The sequence below is a fragment of the Podarcis pityusensis genome (genome assembly GCF_964106645.2).
Source record: "Podarcis pityusensis genome assembly, chromosome: 10".
Lineage (NCBI taxonomy): Eukaryota > Metazoa > Chordata > Lepidosauria > Squamata > Lacertidae > Podarcis > Podarcis pityusensis.
Genome location: NC_138035.1, coordinates 35,806,510 through 35,824,947, shown reverse-complemented (window position 1 = coordinate 35,824,947; position 18,438 = coordinate 35,806,510). Strand labels below are relative to the sequence as shown.

The following is an 18,438-nucleotide window of genomic DNA, read 5'->3' as shown; positions in this document are numbered from 1 at the left end:
GGAGACTCTGCTAGGGTCTTCTATAAACCCTTCTCTAACCTATCAAAGGGCTATGAGACTGAAATGTCATAAACTTTTTTTTTTTTTGCCTGTTTGTATAAAAGAAATACCATTAGGCAACTGTTTTGAAGAGCAAAATTATCCAATTTGGCCACCCTTTTTGTAACAGACTTATAAATAAGGATCAAAGTGGTGATGTTCTTTTTTGTTCTTCAGTTAGTGTTTGCTGTTAGCGTTGCTATGGATATTTGTGAAGCAGGGAAAAAAAGGTTGCAGCTGTGCAATGGCGGTGTTCATGTCTGCCTACCGCTGAATAGTTAAAGCATTTGTGAAAAATAATTGCAAGGTTTTTTTAGATACGGAAGAACTCCTTTTAAAGTGAAATTGTGGGTGGTTTGCCCTTAAATTCTTCTGCTACTTCTAATCATAGAACCATGTATTTTGGAGTTTCTTGGTTTGGAGGGCAGATAAAACTGTTATAAATATGCCAGTAATCCTAAAAATCACTACTGAAGTAGAGGAGAGGGTCAGATGCTTTTTTTATGTTAAAGCTCTGTGTGTGTGTGTGTGTGTGTGTGTGTGTGTGTGTGTGTTGTACAATAATTTCCAATTATGCCATTGCATTGCAGCTAATTACTGGCTTCACAGGCCAGACTGTTTATCAGACTGAAGAACAGGAGCCTTTCATTAGCTGCTGTTGCCTATATGAAGACCTTCAGACTGCAGCATTTGGGGAGAAGAATGGAACAGTAAAGGTAAAGTAGTTGAGATTAGTTAGGCATTGGCTTCTCTGATAGTGATCATTTCAGCTATTATACAAAAAATGATAAACTGTCACTCAGAATCTCACAAGCAAAAACACTAGCACGCAATCAGTTGGAAAATACTCTATTCTGGGATAATTTAGGTCCATCAAGCACCTAATATTCAGTTCTCCTCAAATTGCCTGCCACTTTAGATTATGACATTGGGATTGGACGAGAGATTTATTCACCAAGTCAAGCTGATGATCATCTCCTTAGAATCATAGAATTGTAGAGTAGGAAGGGACCACGATGATCATCTAGTCCAACACCCTGCAGTGCAGGAATCTTTTGCCCATTGTGGAACTCAAATCAATGACCCTGAGATTGAGTTTCATTCTGTACCAGCTGAGCTATCTTTCCTCGTGTTCAGTTCATGCTTTACTATATTGTTGCAGAAAAGTATATTAGTTTTGCAATATAATAAATATAAAAGCAAAATAATTTTCTGTTTCATTATAATTAAACAGGTCCTCTTCCTGAAAATTTACCCAAGGAAAAGGACGGAATTCCCTAATTGAATTTCTCCGTCCCAAGACCTAATGGTTTGCAATACCTGTACTTATAAAAGGCTACATTGGATCATTGAGGTCCCCTAATAGACTTCCCGCTTCCTTGAAACTAGTTTTCCCAGATTCCTTTACATGTTGTGAGTCAAATATACAAAGAATATTGTACTTAGAACTGAATTGTACTTTGTTTTTAAGGTTCTCTCGGTATGTTTTCTGGTATTCTCAAATCCAGTTATGAAGCATCACGCTTTGATAATGAATGCATTAATTTCCTTTTTGCATCATGTATTTTTTATGTATACCTACCTATTATAAAGTGCCTGTTGGTTGTGCTCTCTAGTAAATAATCAAGCACTTTATAAATACAATACTTGCTATAAATGTGTATTTTTTTCAGTAAGAATGCATTTTTTAAAAGATACCTTTTAATAGCCATGCAGATAAATAGGGACCGCTTACCAGCGGGAAGGTAAACGGCGTTTCCGTGTGCTGCGCTGGTGCTGGCTCGCCAGATGCAGCTTGTCACGCTGGCCACGTGACCCGGAAGTGTCTGCGGACAGCGCTGGTTCCCGGCCTCTAGAGTGAGATGAGCGCACAACCCTAGAGTCTGTCAAGACTGGCCCGTACAGGCAGGGGTACCTTTACCTTTACCTTTAATGAAGTAGAAAGAAGAATATCTGCTGCCCATATGGATTGCTATGCATATGTCTGGCCATAGATCATGCAGGAAGTTTTTGTTGCATGTTTCATTTATAATTTCTCCTTTTAGTTGTTTTAGGTTAAAATAATGAAGGAGGAAACTTTGCTTTAAAGAAGTAGCTTTTTTATAACACAATCTCATTCATTATACTACTGCTTTTTAAAAATATACTTGTGGATTAGCATCTCTATTTCCTTTCAATCTGTAAGTGATGTGAACTCACAACAGTCTGTTGTCTGATCCCATTTTTAAAAGGTGTTAAATCTATCAAGTGGGAATATTTTAAAATCCAGAACTGGACACAAGGAAGCTGTACAACACTGCCAGTTTACTTCTGATGGGAAAACACTCATTTCTAGCTCTGATGACTCAACTATACAGGTGTGAAACATTTTAAACTATTGCTTGAGAATATATATTTCTGAAGAAGCTAGGTGCAGTCCAGCAAAGTTTATGTTTTGTTTAAAGCTTGATATTTATTTATTTTGGGGGTGCTTTGTGAGGGTAAGATGAAAATGCTTCTTAGATATCAAAGAATTCTTTTGGAAGGGGGTTTAAAGACCTTGTGGGAGTAGTATTATTGTCTTGTAAAGAAAAGTTGAAGGTTTTTTGTTTTACTAAAGAAATAAGTCTTGTTTTCACCATAAAAGCAAGCCAGAGTTGAACCCAAATTCCCATACTCTATTCTAATTTCTGTTTTATTAGGTGTGGAATTGGCAGACAGAGGAATTTATTCTCCTGAAAGGTCACAAGGAACCTGTCAAGAATTTTCACCTTCTAAAACACTCAGGGCTTCTTTCATGGTCATTTGATGGGACAGTTAAGGTAAATAAAAAACCTAAGCATTGACAACTTAGATTTGTGCCTATAGCTAAAGAAATGCACATCATGTGAACATCATATTTGTTGTGTTTTCAAAGTTAGATAACACTATTTACGAGTCTTGTTTTGACTGCAAAATACTCAGTGGTTAAAGTACGTACTTTTTTTTAAAGCATCTACTGCTAAGTATTTTGAAAGACAAAAAGACCAAACACCTGTGTACTGTTTATAAGCCCTTCTACCTGCACTATTGTTTACTGGCACATTTTAATATTACAGCTCTGGAACACAGTTACAGGAGAACTTGAGAGAGATATCATTTGCCATGAAGACACTATTCTTTCTTGTGTAATTTCACCCAATACCACTATGTTTTCAACTACCTCTGCTGACAAGACTGCCAAGGTCAGTACAGGTTTACAAATGAATGCTAAAACAAAGCACCATCTACTCTGAATTTAGCACATTTTTATCCTAATTCAGTAGAGGAGTTACATAAATGCTTGATGGTATTTTGCTGATAATCAGAAAGATCTTAAAAGTTGCCAACTCTTAACTTAATCATGACCTATGAGCTTAGTCCTGGCCCCTCTTCTAAATACAATGAGATCCAATGGACATAATCCTATCCACTCCAGATGCAGCACCTAAGGGCATGACAGAACTCTTTCCCCCCTCTTCTTTCCCCCTGTGAAATGACATATTGTTGAACACTGTGCCAGGTTGTTACAAGGAATTTGAGACCTGCATACACACCTTGCATCCTCATCCAGCTTCTTTGGAAATGGATTTGACGGAATGCACACGTTCACGGGGGTAGGGATGACATGCACGCAAATGCCTTTAGAGGGAATGAGCCCCTGTATCTTGTGTGCACTGTCAAACATGTATTTGGTGAAGTCAGATCTGGGGGAACTGATTCAAATCACTTCCTATCACTGATCATATGACTCCATAGTTATTTATACCCTAGCCCTTTCCATTCTATTTTAAGTGGCTCAGAGAAGATTTTCCACTTTCAGTCTTGTTACTTCTCTCTTTTTTTTGTTACCTTTACCACGTAAATTATTCACGTGTTCCAGATTACCAGGTAAATGGGAGAAACATCAAGTAGGAGTAAATCTTGGACTGATAAAACCTGTCCTCCAAGCGTAAGGCCAAAATGTCTCCTTCAACTGTCTTTTTAGGAGTTTGGCCAAAGCAGCATTGGGCTTTTGTAATTTAAATTGTCATCATTATTCTGAAACAAGTAATTTCTAACAATGGCAAGGGAAATATGAAGTACAAACAATTGCAAATACCCATCAGCTTTCTCTTCTTTTAACTTCAGTTGAATACAGTTAGCCAGGTATGGTATATTACAGGGGCTTGCTACAATTCTATTTCTCCCATTTCAGAAATAAAACATCTAAATTAAGGATTTAGATGCAGCTCCCTGGACAGTTCTCTTGTGCAAGGCAGTATAGGAAAGCTACTTTCCAAGAAATATTTACAGGTTTACCTAGGAGATCCTCAGTCAAAAGATCAGTAATATGGAGAGCCTCACTGGAGCAGAGAAAAGGTCCTTCTAGTCTTGTAACCTGCTTCACACAGTGGCAAACCATATGCCTCCTAGCCCAGAGGCAGGGCTGAAGGCAATAGTCCTCTCCTGCTGTTGCTCCCCAGTAGTTGAGATTCAATAGCATACTGCCTTGGAATTTCTGTGTAGCCTCCATGGCAATCATAGCCTTTGTAGATCTGACTTCTATGCGTTCGTCTTCTTTTAAAACCATCTCATGTTTTTAAACAAGCTCATGGCCATCTCCACATCTTCTTGCACTGAGTTCCATTAATTATGTGATGCATGAAGAAGTACTTTCCTTTGTCTGTCCTGAATCTGCTTCCAATAATTTTACTGGTTGATGAGAGGGAGAAAAGGTTTTGTCCACTTTCTCAGCACCAGGCATACTTAGAAACCCCTGTGGTCTCCCTTAGCTGTCTTGTTTAATCTAAAACGAAACAAAAACCTAAAACACGTCAGCTTTCATTTGCAGGGTGCACCACCTAACTTCTCATTTTGGTTGTCCCTTTATATACCTTCTGCACTTGCTCTGTCCTAAACCATCTGTGTAGAAAAGTTTAGCTTGCTTTCTGTTGTGGGAGTACCTTAACCAATTTTCATATCTGAGTCATCAAAGTCCAAATATCTTTTATAGGTAGGAAGCTCAAAATGAACCTAAAAATACTGGAATATAATTTAACAACGTGTTTCATGTTTTAAATCTTTAGGTATGGAGTTTTGAAAGTTCATCGGTTCTTCATAAGCTGAATGGTCACGACGGCTGTGTGAGGTGCTGTGCCTTCTCCCTTGACAATGAATTGTTAGCTACAGGAGATGACAATGGGGAAATACGGGTACTCCATTTTGTTTTTAAATGATTTATTTAAAAATTTAGCATAAGAAGTTATTGCAGCAGGTATCGGCTAGTTAAGTGGACACATGAGTTTCTCACAAATTAGGTGGTGGCTCTTTGGTACTGTAAGACCTGGTTTGGATGACCGCGTACAGGTTTTAGAATTCCAATGCAACAAGAATATTAACAGAGTTGGAGAAGGATGTCAGGTGCAGTTCTGATAACAAAAAGATGATTAGAAATAGAAAGGCTGCATTAAATCCAAAGGAAAGTAGGATTAATGATTAAAGGGTATTGGGGAAAGGAAGGCAATTCTTCATTATAGATCATAAACATATTTACATATAAATGTGGGACTTACTTGCCTCCACTGTTTTGTTAATATGTGTTGCATCTTGATAAATGCATACATTTTTATGTCGTTCTGCATTGATTAATCTTTCCCTTCTGTCCCATGCAGCTATTCATTTCTAACATGTGATTTGTCTCTCCAAAACTAATGAGAGCACATAGAGAATGCAGTATAGAGTGGTCCCTTTGAATGCTCATTTTGCCACTGGTGGCTTCAGTGTTGCCCCAAACTTGTAGAGGATTAGGGCTGACAGTGCAAAGAAATGTATGCATCGAGCCTTGGTTGTAAGCACAATATGTGACACTCTAAAATTAGTCATTACTGCTTAGATGGTGTGGAAGAAAAGGTGGTAGCCTTTATTTACAATTTTCATACTTTTCATGCACAAGTGAATTGTGAGAGAATTCTTAAACAGTTCTTTAAATCTATAATTTTATGAAGGCTAGCACATGAGGTAATGAGTTTAAATGGCAGAAAAGTACATATAGCATGGCTCAGAAATGTTTGTTAAGTTGAGGATGTTTCAGAGAACAGGGTTGACAGATATGTCAGAAACACCTGTGGCAGGGGTGGGGAATCTCTGGCCTGTGGCCAGTCTTGGCCTGCCATGGGATCCCGTTTGACCCTTGAGGCCATTTCCCTCAAACTGTGCTCATAAGCAGATACGGTTTAATCCTGCATTAGCTATGCAATTCTTTTCCCAGCCAAAAACAAGATTGCACAGCAAAGGCAGCAGGATTTTTTAATTATTAGTTTTCATATTATAAAACCATCAGCTAAATTGGGATGAAAGCTCTGTGCCAAAGCACCCTTTGAAGCAGCTCATGGAGACAGCACCTGAGGATCAAACAGGAGCATGGGGGCTTCCTTAAAGCCATTTGTAAGCCTCTCGCCTCCTCCTCCAACTTCAGAGGCTTAAAAGGGGAGCACTGGGAGACTTGCAAAAGATTTTGTGAGTTCCATCTCCCCCTTTTAAGGCTCCAAGATTAGGGACTTAAAGGGCTTTTTGTGGGTTTTCCCACACTCCCCTTTTAAGCTTCTGAGACTGGCGGATTTAAAAAGGGGGCACAAGTGATTTTGACATGTGATGTTATATGATTGACAAGTGGGTAAAGTCATCCACCTGTCAAAGTTGAGCCCATGGAGTTAAAAATGTTTCCTGTCTTGACCTCTGGTGTGGGATAGGTTTCCTTGTGGTTTGTAGAAATTTTCTGTGCCAAGGTCATTTTATCTAGTTGAGATTCCTGCATTGCAGGGGACTGGACTAGATAATTATACTATTTTTTTATTTTAAGGGACTATGAACATAACTACAGTTACACTGCAACCTTATCCTGTTTTTGTCTGTTTTTGTACTGCTTGTGTCTCAGGTTTGGAATGTATTGAGAGGAGAACAGCTTCACCTCTATTCCCATGCTTCAAAGAGTGAGGGAGAATCAGCCTACGGAGGCTGGGTAACAGACCTTCGCTTTTCCCCTGATAGTCAGATACTTGTTTCTTCTGGGGGATGCATTCAGGTAAGTTCAACAAGAATGGGTACCAAAGGAGAATTATTTTGCAATTTATTAACAAATGTGAAAATGTGAAATAACTCTAAATACATAGTAAATTGTCAGGATTTCATTAGTGTTTTGTTGCAAATAGAAAATATATCCAAAAGGTTTAAAGATGTTAAAATGTTGTATCAGTCAGTTGTCCTCAACCATTGTATTCTGAAAATGACATCTGAGAAATTAATAGTGTGCACTTAATGTGTAGATCTAGAGTGGGACTCCCAAGTTATTGGTATTATATCTGTAACATGCTACATTCAGATTTATTGCTTCCTAATTGAAAACTTGTTTTCTCTTCCTCCTAGTGGTGGAATGTAGCTACTGGGCAACTCCTACAAACATTCTATACAAATGGAACAAACCTTAAATCATTACACGTTTCTCCAGATTTCAAAGTATGTGTGACTGTTGATAATCTTGGCATTCTTTACGTGCTACAGATTATGAAATAAATCTGTTTAAAACTGATTGTAACTGCAGTGTTTTGAGCCGGAAGCATATTCCCAAAAAACTTTCTTTAAACTGTGAAGTCATTTTGACTCTGGCATAAATTACCTGTATGGTAAATTTGTAAACGTTCCTAAATCAGCATACATTTTATATGTTGTCTTTTGATCAGCAGTTTGATATGCATTTTATATGTGGCTTTTCCCATTGTTAGTTACATCCAGATTAAACTTTAGCCAAACTTTAGTCCCCCTGAAATCAATGGGACTAATTATTGAGGACTAAAGTTGCCCTGATCCAATATGTATGCTAAGTAGTATACTAATGATAATTGGTAGGTGAATTACCAGCCCTATGATAACTGAAATATTTTCACTGATCTAGTGGCAAATGTTTCTAAGCCATAAGTACATTTCCATAAAATACCATAAACCTCTGTTTTACTAATGCAATTTTGTCTTGAGACAAAAGTAGGGGTGTGGATGTTCTAAAAAACCCAAACACTTTAATATTTAAAAAGAATTTTAAGAGCCATGATACACAATGTGACTAAAAACTCCAGTAGGAGGAAATTATACTCCAAACGGTACTATTATGTTTTTAGGAGTAGCAGATTCATGCTTCTCACATATAGCCTTGGTTTGCACATAAATCTAGGCCAAACCATGGCCAATTGAATTTACAAGTGTTTGAGTATTCGCAGGAAAAATTGTGACCCTGCTGCTGCCATGGTCCACACAGGTAAGCCAAACTATGGTTTGACTTGGCATTACATCAAAACCTGAGTATAGTTGTCTGAATGAGACAACCCATGAACACTGGCTCAGACATAACACGAAGTCAAAAAGTGGCTTAGTTCTGCGTAGTGCTGCAACAAAGCAGCTGTAATTTGCTCTGTGAGTATCACATACTTTCACATTTGAGCTATTGTTTGTGCAAATTGGGCTAGTGTGGTAAAGGCGCAGAACTCTGCACCTGCTTTATTCTTAGGGCATATGGAGACAATTTTCTGAAGGTAAATTTCCCCTGAAGTTATTGGAAGCTGGCTTATCTGTTTGTTTTTGGATAAAACCAAAATATCAGTGTCAGATCTACTAAAGTAGATGGTATTATTTCAAATGAAGTTTTCTGATTGCAAAATCATAATGTAGCTTTATTTTTTATTTTAAGATAGCATATCTCAGATTTTTCTCAACTGCATTTCTTCACTCTTGTGTCAGCAGATATTTAATTGAAAAGGACAACATAAAATAATTCATGTTGCATATAATCTTTAACTGAAATATATTGTCCCCCTTCGGGTAAATTCTAGTCATACTTGGGACTCCTCCCGTCATCTTAATGGAATGGGAGCCAGTCCACTGATGTCAGGACTCTAGACCAAAAGAAAGGTGTCCGCAATGTGGCTCTTTCCCATGTTGGTGTCACCAACTGTGAGTACACACCACAAATCTAGGATTTTCACCATTAACGTCTAAGGAGTTTATGAGCAGGTTAGGAATAGAAATTATTTCCAATGCATAAGCAATCTCTAATAATTATAGCAACCAATTAGTTACACTTGTTTCAAAGTTTTTGCCATCTCCATTTCAGTACTTCTTGTGTTTGTGTTTCAGGTTAAATTTAATCATTGCCTTTCTGCAGTTACCAAACTGTATTTTTTTTAAAAAAAAAATGTTGTGTTTTAATTAGCAGTACCCTCATGCTGTATCTGGAAATGTGATCCTTTGGGCTAGCTTCAGTGAATTGTGACCCTATTCTCACCTGTGCATCCCTTGCTAGGAAGCCTTCCCATTAAGAAAAGAACACAATTCAAAGGGATGTAAAGGAAACCCTTACTCTTTGACACAGTGTTCCACTGAATGGCTGTGCAGGAGCTGGAGTGGAGAATTATTTGTGTTATGGGGGCTCATTAAGATTCAATGAAGGATGTTGAAGAAACAAGGATTTAGTTGGGTTTTTTAAAAGGTTTAATTTAGATTTTAGTAGCTTGTGGACAATATTTTAAGGTAACATTCATCAAATGAGATTGTCTAAATTTTCCGCTGGCGTTATCTATTAGAACTTAAGATACAGCTAGATAATTAAAATGAGGCTCATTGGTCTATTACATTAGGAGAAAGGAATTGTTTCCGGTTTATCTGGCATTACAAGAGATAATCGGAGTACTAAGAGCAGCTCAACTTTTGCTTTTAGCTATACTGTACTGTGTTGGTGTTAATTGGAATATATCTGTGCATCAAAGGAAATTGCTGAATTTGCTGACTGCTGATTTTTTTAATGTTTCTAAAACTTTGCATTAGCAAAGTTGCCGGGTTTTAATTAAACAAGTTTGTGCATTTGAAAGCAATAAATATTTTAATATATTGCAGGGTGTGCTGTATTTTTTCTATCTTACTCCATACATTTTCTTCCTTTTCTCCAAAGTTCAAAGTCTTCTCCATATGAGAATTTTCTTTTCTCATATAGAATACAAGGGTGCATAGAAGTAAGCCCCATTAGAACTTAGCAAGACTTACTTCCAAGTAAAGAGTCATAGATTGTGTTGGAAGAATAATACAAGCATCTAGATCTTGTCTTTTGTGGAAAGATGTTTTCTCTGTGCCAAAGCTCAGTACCTTTGCAAGTGGAGTCAGCTGTAGGAAGATTATTTACAGATTTACAGATTTATCTGTAAATCAGTATAAAATGGTCACTTCATTTGTATGTTGTAATCCCCTCTATCCATCCCTGGTTTTTGTATTCCTAGCGTGCCTTTACATACAAACTGGTAAACTTTTACTTGTGCTTACAATTCAAACCAGTATCCAATCTGGTTTGCAGTCCTGGTCTGCTGTGCAAGTTCAAACCAGAGTTTGCCAGTTTGGATGCAAAGGTGATCTGGGATAATACAAACCAAAGAAAGGCAGAATTGCAGGTGAAGGAGTGTTTTTCATGATTCATCTGTAGAGGACAAAACCATGACTCACAGTTGGCTCAGTTCAAAGTGTCATTGTGTCTCACTGTATTAAAAATGGTAAGTTATGTCCTTGTGAGCATAAGGGAAGTTGTCTGGTGGAGAAATTTGTTGCTTTGAAAGCTTGATCTTCTAATTATATCTGAATTCCCTTTCTCCGTTGCTTAGTGACAAGCTCAGCCTCCAGTGTGGGCAAAGTAGTTAAACAGTGTTATGGCATCTAGTGGCTGCTTTCTGATACTATCATGGGACATCACAAACCCCTCTGCTGTGCTACTGTGAATGGCTTGCTTGGGCTGGGCATAGGCATTGTTTAACAGTTTCTTTCTCACAGCCTCTTTGGTATTTGTGTCTCCTTAATTAAAAGGCCACCATGGCAAGGCAGTCCTGGTAAGTAACTATAGTTTCATCTCTTTTCTCATAAAATCAGGTATTGCAGATAAATGAAGTACACATAGTTAAACTATGGAACTCACGCCCACAGGAAGCAGTGATGGCCACCAGCTGAGATGACTTTGAAGGAGGATTTGACAAATCTATGGAGGAGGAGGCTTTCAGTGGCTTTTTTTTTTCAAATGGCATATCCAACTCTAGTAAAGAGTATGCAGTGTGGAAATTGTATACATAGAGCCAGGCAGTAAAAAATACTTTGGCAATGCCACCTGCCATGTAATTAATGGGTTTAGACTATACGTGATTTTGACTTTATCCCTAGAACATAAGCCCCTGTGTAAGTTTCAGTTAAAAAGTAAAAAGGGAGAGGGAGAGAGGCTGGATATACAGTGGTACCTCAGGTTACATACGCTTCAGGTTACATACGACTCAGGTTACAGACTCTGCTGATCCAGAAATAGTGCTTCAGGTTAAGAACGTTGCTTCAGGATGAGAACAGAAATCATGCTCCAGCAGCGCGGCAGCAGCAGGAGGCCCCATTAGCTAAAGTGGTGTTTCAGGTTAAGAACAGTTTCAGATTAAGAACGGACCTCCGGAACAAATTAAGTACCGTATTTTTCGCCCTATAGGACGCACTTTTTCCCCTCCAAAAATGAAGGGGAAATCTGTGTGCGTCCTATGGGGCGAATGCAGGGGGGAGGCAGGCAGGAAAAGCCCCCAAGAGCCGCACACAAGCTCCATGCGGCTCTTGCGGGCTTTTCCCCAGGAGGGAGAAGGGACTGACTGGCCGCATCAGTCCCTTCTCCCACCTCGTAGAAAAGCCCACAGGAGCCACACACCCTTTAAAGAGCACGGGGCTCCTGCGGGCTTCTGCGGGAGGTGGGGGAATCCCCCACCTCCTAGAAAAGCCAGTAGAAGCCGCACAGCCCCTTTAAAGAGCGCGCGGCTTCTGCGGGAGGTGGGAGAACTGTGCCCGCCTGTCCTCCTTCAGCCACCCGCCTGTCCTGCGAAGCCGGAGGAGGAACAGAAGGGTCTCCTTCTGTTCCTCCTTCAGCTTCGCTTGAAGGGAGCTGCGCAGTTCTCCCTCTCTGCGCAGCACCTCTCCTGCGAAGGAAAGGCGCTGTGCAGAGAGGGAGAACTGTGCAGCGACCCTTCAGCCATGTGCTTGTCCTGCAAAGCTGGAGGAGGAACAGAAGGCTCTTCCTCTGCATCCCACTTCGCGCTGGGCTCCCGTGGCTTGTGGAGAGCTGCTTGTTCTGGGGTCGGGGGAAGCTCGGGCTTTCCCCGCCCCAGCCCCGCGCCTGGGGGGGGGGGGAATAATTTTTTTCCCTTTATTTCCCCCCCAAAAAACTAGGTCATTCGGTCCCAGCACCTGCCAACCTAGCAGTTTGAAAGCACCCCCGGGTGCAAGTAGATAAATAGGGACCGCTTACCAGCGGGAAGGTAAACAGCGTTCCGTGTGCTGCGCTGGCTCGCCAGATGCAGCTTGTCACGCTGGCCACGTGAACCGGAAGTGTCTGTGGACATCGCTGGCTCCCGGCCTATAGAGTGAGATGAGCGCACAACCCTATAGTCTGGCAAGACTGGCCTGTACGGGCAGGGGTACCTTTACCTTTACCTATGGGCCGGTGCGCCCTATGGGGCGAAAAATATGGTACTTAATCTGAGGTACCACTGTAATAGCTACAATTATCAGATGACACACCTAGGATTTCAGGATTAAAAAACAATGACTGTTCCTCATTCTGAGTTTAGCTTGTAACCCAGAATTGTACCCAACCTTAAATGAAAAACACAGTTCCCAGGTAGGCTGAGAGCAGAAGTAAAGAGAAATACAGCAGTTCTTAATTTAGAAAACTCAGATTATTTTTAGATGGTGTTCCCAGCTTTGCTAAATGAAAAACTACCATGCGTGTTCAGGTAAGTCTCAATTATTTTTAATTTCCATTATAGTAGAGCCCTTGAGATTTTGAAAAGCATTGTGATTTGGATGTGCTATACACAGACATAACACTTCTTTGGGTTTTCTGTTCGTTAGGATATCAAATATCTTAAATTTAAAACTCTTCAATATGAGCTGGAGTGTTTTCTCTTTCATTTCAGAAGCTAAGCAAAACTGTTTCTGTAGCATTGCACATTTTAGGCATGTCATGCTTGCAAACTGGCCACTAGAAGCAATGCTGTTTTCAAACCTTTGACATAACAATGTAAATATTACTGAGTATTGCAGTACCTTAAATTGCTGTTGGGAAGTGGCTGCTGTCAAACTGATTGGATTGTGGAAATCAAAAAGAATGTGATTGTTGATGGGGGAATTAACTTCTTCACAACCTGATGTGGAGACTGTCATTTGTCTTGGGAATTTATCGATTGGCAAGTAATGATATACAATAGCTATGCCTTCCATGAGCTTAACTGGTTTTTTGTGTGCTTTTCTTTTTCTATGAGAACTGCCTCAAAGAGGTTTTCTCAAACTGTGGGCCAGGGATAGCCAACAGGCCTCAGAAATGCAGCCCCCCCAGTGCCTCCTTCCTCGCTTACCATGCTCCCAACTGCCCCAGCATCAGCTCCCTGCAAGCTCAGTGCATAGGCATGTGTGAGAATGTGAGTTAAGAAAGTCAAGCTATAGCATGCAAGGCTGGAGGAGAGAAAACTGACAGCAGGTAGATGGGCAAACCAACTGGGGGAGGGAGAGGGGCAAAAGGGGGGTGGGGAGCATAGGGAAGAGAAAAAGAAGCAGCAGCCAGAGTTGCTGTGGTGCCTCCGCATCTCCCCAGCACCACACATGCTCAAACTCTTACCCCTTACTTCAGTCCTCCTTCCAAGTCAGGTAGTCTCTCCTGCCCAAAATCCAAGATGGTAGCTGGTGTCTCCACCTCAGAACTATCTGAGTTGTGTGCTTCTGCCCATACAGGGCTAAAGAAACAAAGGTGGACGTATGTGAATGTGACTGAGAATTGGAGACTTTGGGGCTAGGGGAAGGAAATAAATTCTCTCTTCTCTGAAGGGAAAGCACCAAAGGGTGCACTGAAGGAATATAAAAAGAGATAATCGGTTGTTGTTTTTTGGCCGAAATTTGTTTTAATCGAGGAAAGGAAGCCGTTATAAGAGGAAGAAGTGAATGTAACAGCAGCCCGGGGAATGGATGAGAGAATTTATGATATGCTTTTCAGTTTATTTTAGAAATGAAAGGAAATGAGTAAAAAGTACTCCGAGATGTATGTGGCACTGTAGCTGGGAGAGGAATATAAAAGGGATTTTCTTTGTAGAAAGTATCAGTAACTGCCAGCTGATTATGTTCACTTGGCCTTCATCTGCTATCACTTTGTGACAGATACTAAGCTCTGCACTGCCATTTTGTATTTGGTGGATTGCCAATATTTTTTAGCCCTTTCAAGTGAATACTTGTTGAAGGGTTTGAAGCCCCCAGATATAACTAAAACAGGCTTCCTCAAACTCGGCCCTTCAGATGTTTATTAAGACTACAATGCCCATCATCCCTTACCACTGGTCCTGCTACCTAGGGATCATGGGAGTTGTATGCCAAAAACATCTGGAAGGCCGAGTTTGAGGAAGCCTGAACTAAAATCTCAATATATAATGCCTTTCCTCTGCCAGAATATGGGGTAAGTTCATTGCAAACTTTCTAAATTGAAATTAATTTTTTGAAGAAAAAATAAACCATTGACTGGTACTCTTGAGAACAAAAGCACTTTTGGGGGCATAAGCCGTATTATGGGTGAATTAGATGCATCTGTTCCAGGTCCTCTTGTGCCAGCTTCACCAATTATTCCTCTTTTTAAAAAGCATTTCTTTTATTTGTTCCCAAAAGATACCTGAATGAAGAAATGAACAAATCCAAATTTCAAATTTGCACCCATTTCTTGTACAATTTCTTGTGTGTAAATATGTGCAAATAAGCTTTATGGTTTCAAGGAAGGAGGAGCTAAGTATTATATTTTGTGATGTTTTCAGCTTTGGTGCTTCATTTGTGTCACTGGACTCAGAAAATGCTTTTTGCCTTCCTTCGTGACTTTTGCTTTTGTTTACCACGTCAACTATAGCAGCAAAGGCAGAGAGAGAGAGAAAGTTTTGGCAGCTACCATTTGGATCACAAGCTTGTTCTCTTGGAAACTTGGTTCTCGTCCCCCCACCATTGCTACCATTTCTTTTAGAAGACTCTGCTGCCACATACCTGAAGACCATGTTGAGGTAGTGTTTGGTTTTCTTGCTTTCAATGTTTTCAGAGTAAACTTTGAAGGTGGGGTTTGAAGGGGCTGTTTGAAGAATGCGACCCAAGTATCTTACAGGTGGCATGAGAGGTACTCCCAGGCATAGCAAAGGAGATATGGCAGAGTATTAGATATTCTTTAGATAGCTTAGAGTGGATGAACTGAAGGAAGTGTCACGGGCGGAGCTATATTAGGAGGTGAGGGAAGAGAAAGAACTTCAAAGGCAAGAACAAGAAATTTGTGTTGCAGCCAGTGTAGGGACTGAAGGTACTGCATATTCTGAGTGACATGAGAGCAAATTATTTTGGTGGCTGAGTTCTATATAGAAGTATTAGCTAAGAGATAACAAAAAGGTCAGAAAGGAAAAACTAGCGTGAGAGCTAAACATACTCCATAAGAAGAGTTAATAGTTTCATAACATATCGAGGATGTCAGGAATACTGACGTGAGGCAAGGTTAAGATCTTGCTGGGGAGGCTGAAGGTGCTATTAGAGATAAGTTGACAATTAGGTTAGATTTGAAGTCTGTGTTCTATAGCACAGAGACACTACACATCCACCAAGTTCTAGCATTGGCCTGAAGCATGGAGGAGTTCCCTTTTTGCCGCACTAGTCTCTTGTGAGATATTGAAAGCTGTTGAGTAAGTGAAGTGGTTCATAGGATCATACCATTGTCTCTTTGACACTTAAGACTGATCCATCACTTAACAACAGCTTAATGTTCAATATTATCCATACTAAATTTTCCAGAAACTAATGCTGACTGTACAACTTCAATTTATTTTGTGTGCTTTTATAGGATATAAATAATGACAAAAATTACAAAATTTATAACTGGAAGCCCAAGCATATTTACATAGTAGTATTTGTTGCAGTGAGGCTACTATTTACTTTTCTCCTATACAATATTCCTTTTGGTACTATATTTTTCAGTGTTTACTGTCAGCCTACTACATACATATCAACAATTAATAGGCATAATATGTACAAGGAGCTGATTGGTTCAAGTAAATTGAATACTGTATTAAAAGGTTTTTTGTCATTCAGCGCTATGATTAGGTTCAACTAAACCATATACAATTTTGAATTTTAAAGCAAGTTCAATTATCAATTTTGTTAAAAATTCAGTTGTTGAATGTAACTGAAACCTTTCAGTTAAATATGAAAGAATAATAAAAAACATTTAAGTCAACCACACTATTCATCAATATCTCTATAATGAAGTTCAAAATGATTCACAATTTGACTGGATAGAACATACATTAATGTCATTTTTTGCCTATGATTGATATTTTTACTGTTATAATTCATTCAGTTTCACTGAAATACATAATGTTATTATACAAATACTCCACAAAGACATTAAAAAATTAAAATACTTCAAAGAAAATGGTAAGCAAATTTCATTAAGTCAACTGTCAAGCCAATGCTCAACTGATTTGTGGAAATAATTATTACTTTGGAATGGTTTGCTTCATTTAGGAAAAAACCTTTTGAGTTGAACTTTTTCATTAAAACCAGCTTTCTGAGACAGAAAATTTGATAAAATTCCTAGTTTTGTTTAAAACCATCTTTCAGATTTTTAAAAACCGAAACTCATGGCTATAATAACTTGAAAAACTGTGTATAGTTGCGTGTGCCTGTAGTGCAATTGCTGGGCAGTTTCCGTTTTACCCCATGAAGTGAAGCATCCAGCATACTGATGGCCCCACTGTTACTACTGTTAGATAGTACAGTAGCAGTTTATTTAACTTTAAAATAAAGCCAGACTCTCTTCATAATTAATGACGTCCTTTAACATAAATATCATACTTGCTCTTATAGTTTTCTTCTCTCCCACAAAAATATTTAATACAAGGTGCATTTTCATGCATTATTAATTCCTCTTTTTTTTTTTAAGCCATTAATAAAACTCTGATTCTGTTTCACACTGACATATATAACCTCATTTCTCTAGAGGATTAAATGGCATGAAGAATACATAGACCAGCAAATACAGAAGTCAAGGAAGCTAATGTCTTGCCATTACTAATTTTGAAAAACATATTAAACAGTAGAATTAACTTATATAGATCCCCATGTTTTCACAAACATATCTCAAATATTTTATTAACTAATCTGGGTTTGTTTCAATTTAAAAACTGCCATGTGTGAAAATAAAAACCCAACCACAACTGAACGTTGTATTACTAAGCAGCATTACCGTTAGAGACCTTTGTAAAAGTAGAACGTTAAAATACGAAATCAAAAGAAAGCACTGTGGCAAAGTCCTAAGAGAAGAGCGTGCGTGAAACAATCTCCCACTCCTCTTGTGGGCTGTAATTGAAAAGTCTTCATCCCATGTCATTCTTCTATCAGTGCTGCAGGAAGAACAATCACCAGAAATGACCAGCAGCCTTTTGTTTTTGTTTGTATGTTTTTGCTAGTTTCAAGGCCACTCATATAGTGCAGTCTTCCCCTCTACTAGACTGAAGAGTTGCCGTCAAGGAAAGGCTGTGCTATGACTGCTTTGAGTGCAAGGCACAACAAGAAACAGAGGACAGTTCACTATCAGAAAATTGTGGTTTCATACTTGGTATTAATTCCTCTTTTAGCTTCTTGTCCTGGTTCTACAATCCATGGTAGGTTGGCAAGAGTCTTTTGTTCAGTGGGATCTATCTGCTTTGAAACAAATACAAAAGAAACACAATGATGCTTTATCCACTCTAATTGCTGAGCATTAAAACAGTGCTCAAACTGGGTCACACAGTAGCACATCATTATCCACACGGCATGCACCATGGATTGCTTTCCTGAGGCTACAGTCTATATTCTATTTTATCATGATAATCCAAGAGGATATTGATTCATTAGTTTCACTACTCTCACTGCTCTCACAGAACGAGTCCAGTGCAACAAGAGATGTATCTACATAAAATCTGAAGTTATAGGTATATAACTATAACTTTATCAACTATATGTATGCTGTTTTGTTCTCAGTAACACAAGGAACTCATGCTCAACAACTTGCCTTGAAGATCAGGTTGCCAAAATTGCTTTTCTCTCTCTCTCTTGCTAATAACGCTGCTCCAAGTATGTGTGTGTGCAGCTTGTAAAACAATCAGCAAACACACCAATTGGCTGTTTAGCTGGGTAGGACTAAACCCAGCCAATCTACATTGTCACTGATTTTCCTAACCGCTAACCATGCACATCCTGGACAACTTGGAGGAGAAACTGAGTACACAGCACTCATTTGGCTAGAGGTGCACATAGAAATTGTATACCCTACCTACG

At 39.2% G+C, this 18,438-nt stretch overlaps 2 protein-coding genes across 19 annotated transcripts in view; one reads left to right on the top strand and one right to left on the bottom strand.

Annotated features, from left to right (window-relative positions):
- The window catches only part of APAF1 (apoptotic peptidase activating factor 1), a 39,969-nt gene extending 30,016 nt beyond the window's left edge, over positions 1–9,953 (top strand). For both annotated transcript variants that reach the window (XM_081022482.1, XM_081022483.1), the window contains 7 exons: positions 630–755; positions 2,271–2,396; positions 2,721–2,840; positions 3,117–3,242; positions 5,106–5,231; positions 6,953–7,099; positions 7,441–9,953. In XM_081022482.1, the coding sequence (XP_080878608.1) occupies positions 630–755; positions 2,271–2,396; positions 2,721–2,840; positions 3,117–3,242; positions 5,106–5,231; positions 6,953–7,099; positions 7,441–7,587 (918 nt within the window). In that variant the 3' untranslated portion in view covers positions 7,588–9,953. The remainder of the gene's footprint in view (positions 1–629; positions 756–2,270; positions 2,397–2,720; positions 2,841–3,116; positions 3,243–5,105; positions 5,232–6,952; positions 7,100–7,440) is intronic.
- Positions 9,954–15,922: 5,969 nt separating this feature from the next.
- Positions 15,923–18,438, bottom strand: part of ANKS1B (ankyrin repeat and sterile alpha motif domain containing 1B) — a 353,409-nt gene continuing 350,893 nt past the window's right edge. For 12 of the 17 annotated variants that reach the window (XM_081022465.1, XM_081022475.1, XM_081022476.1 and 9 more), the window contains one exon: positions 17,512–17,823. In XM_081022465.1, the coding sequence (XP_080878591.1) occupies positions 17,713–17,823 (111 nt within the window). In that variant the 3' untranslated portion in view covers positions 17,512–17,712. Of the gene's footprint in view, positions 17,824–18,438 lie in introns of all 17 variants that reach the window. The other 5 variants (XM_081022474.1, XM_081022471.1, XM_081022472.1 and 2 more) reach the window with 2 other exon arrangements.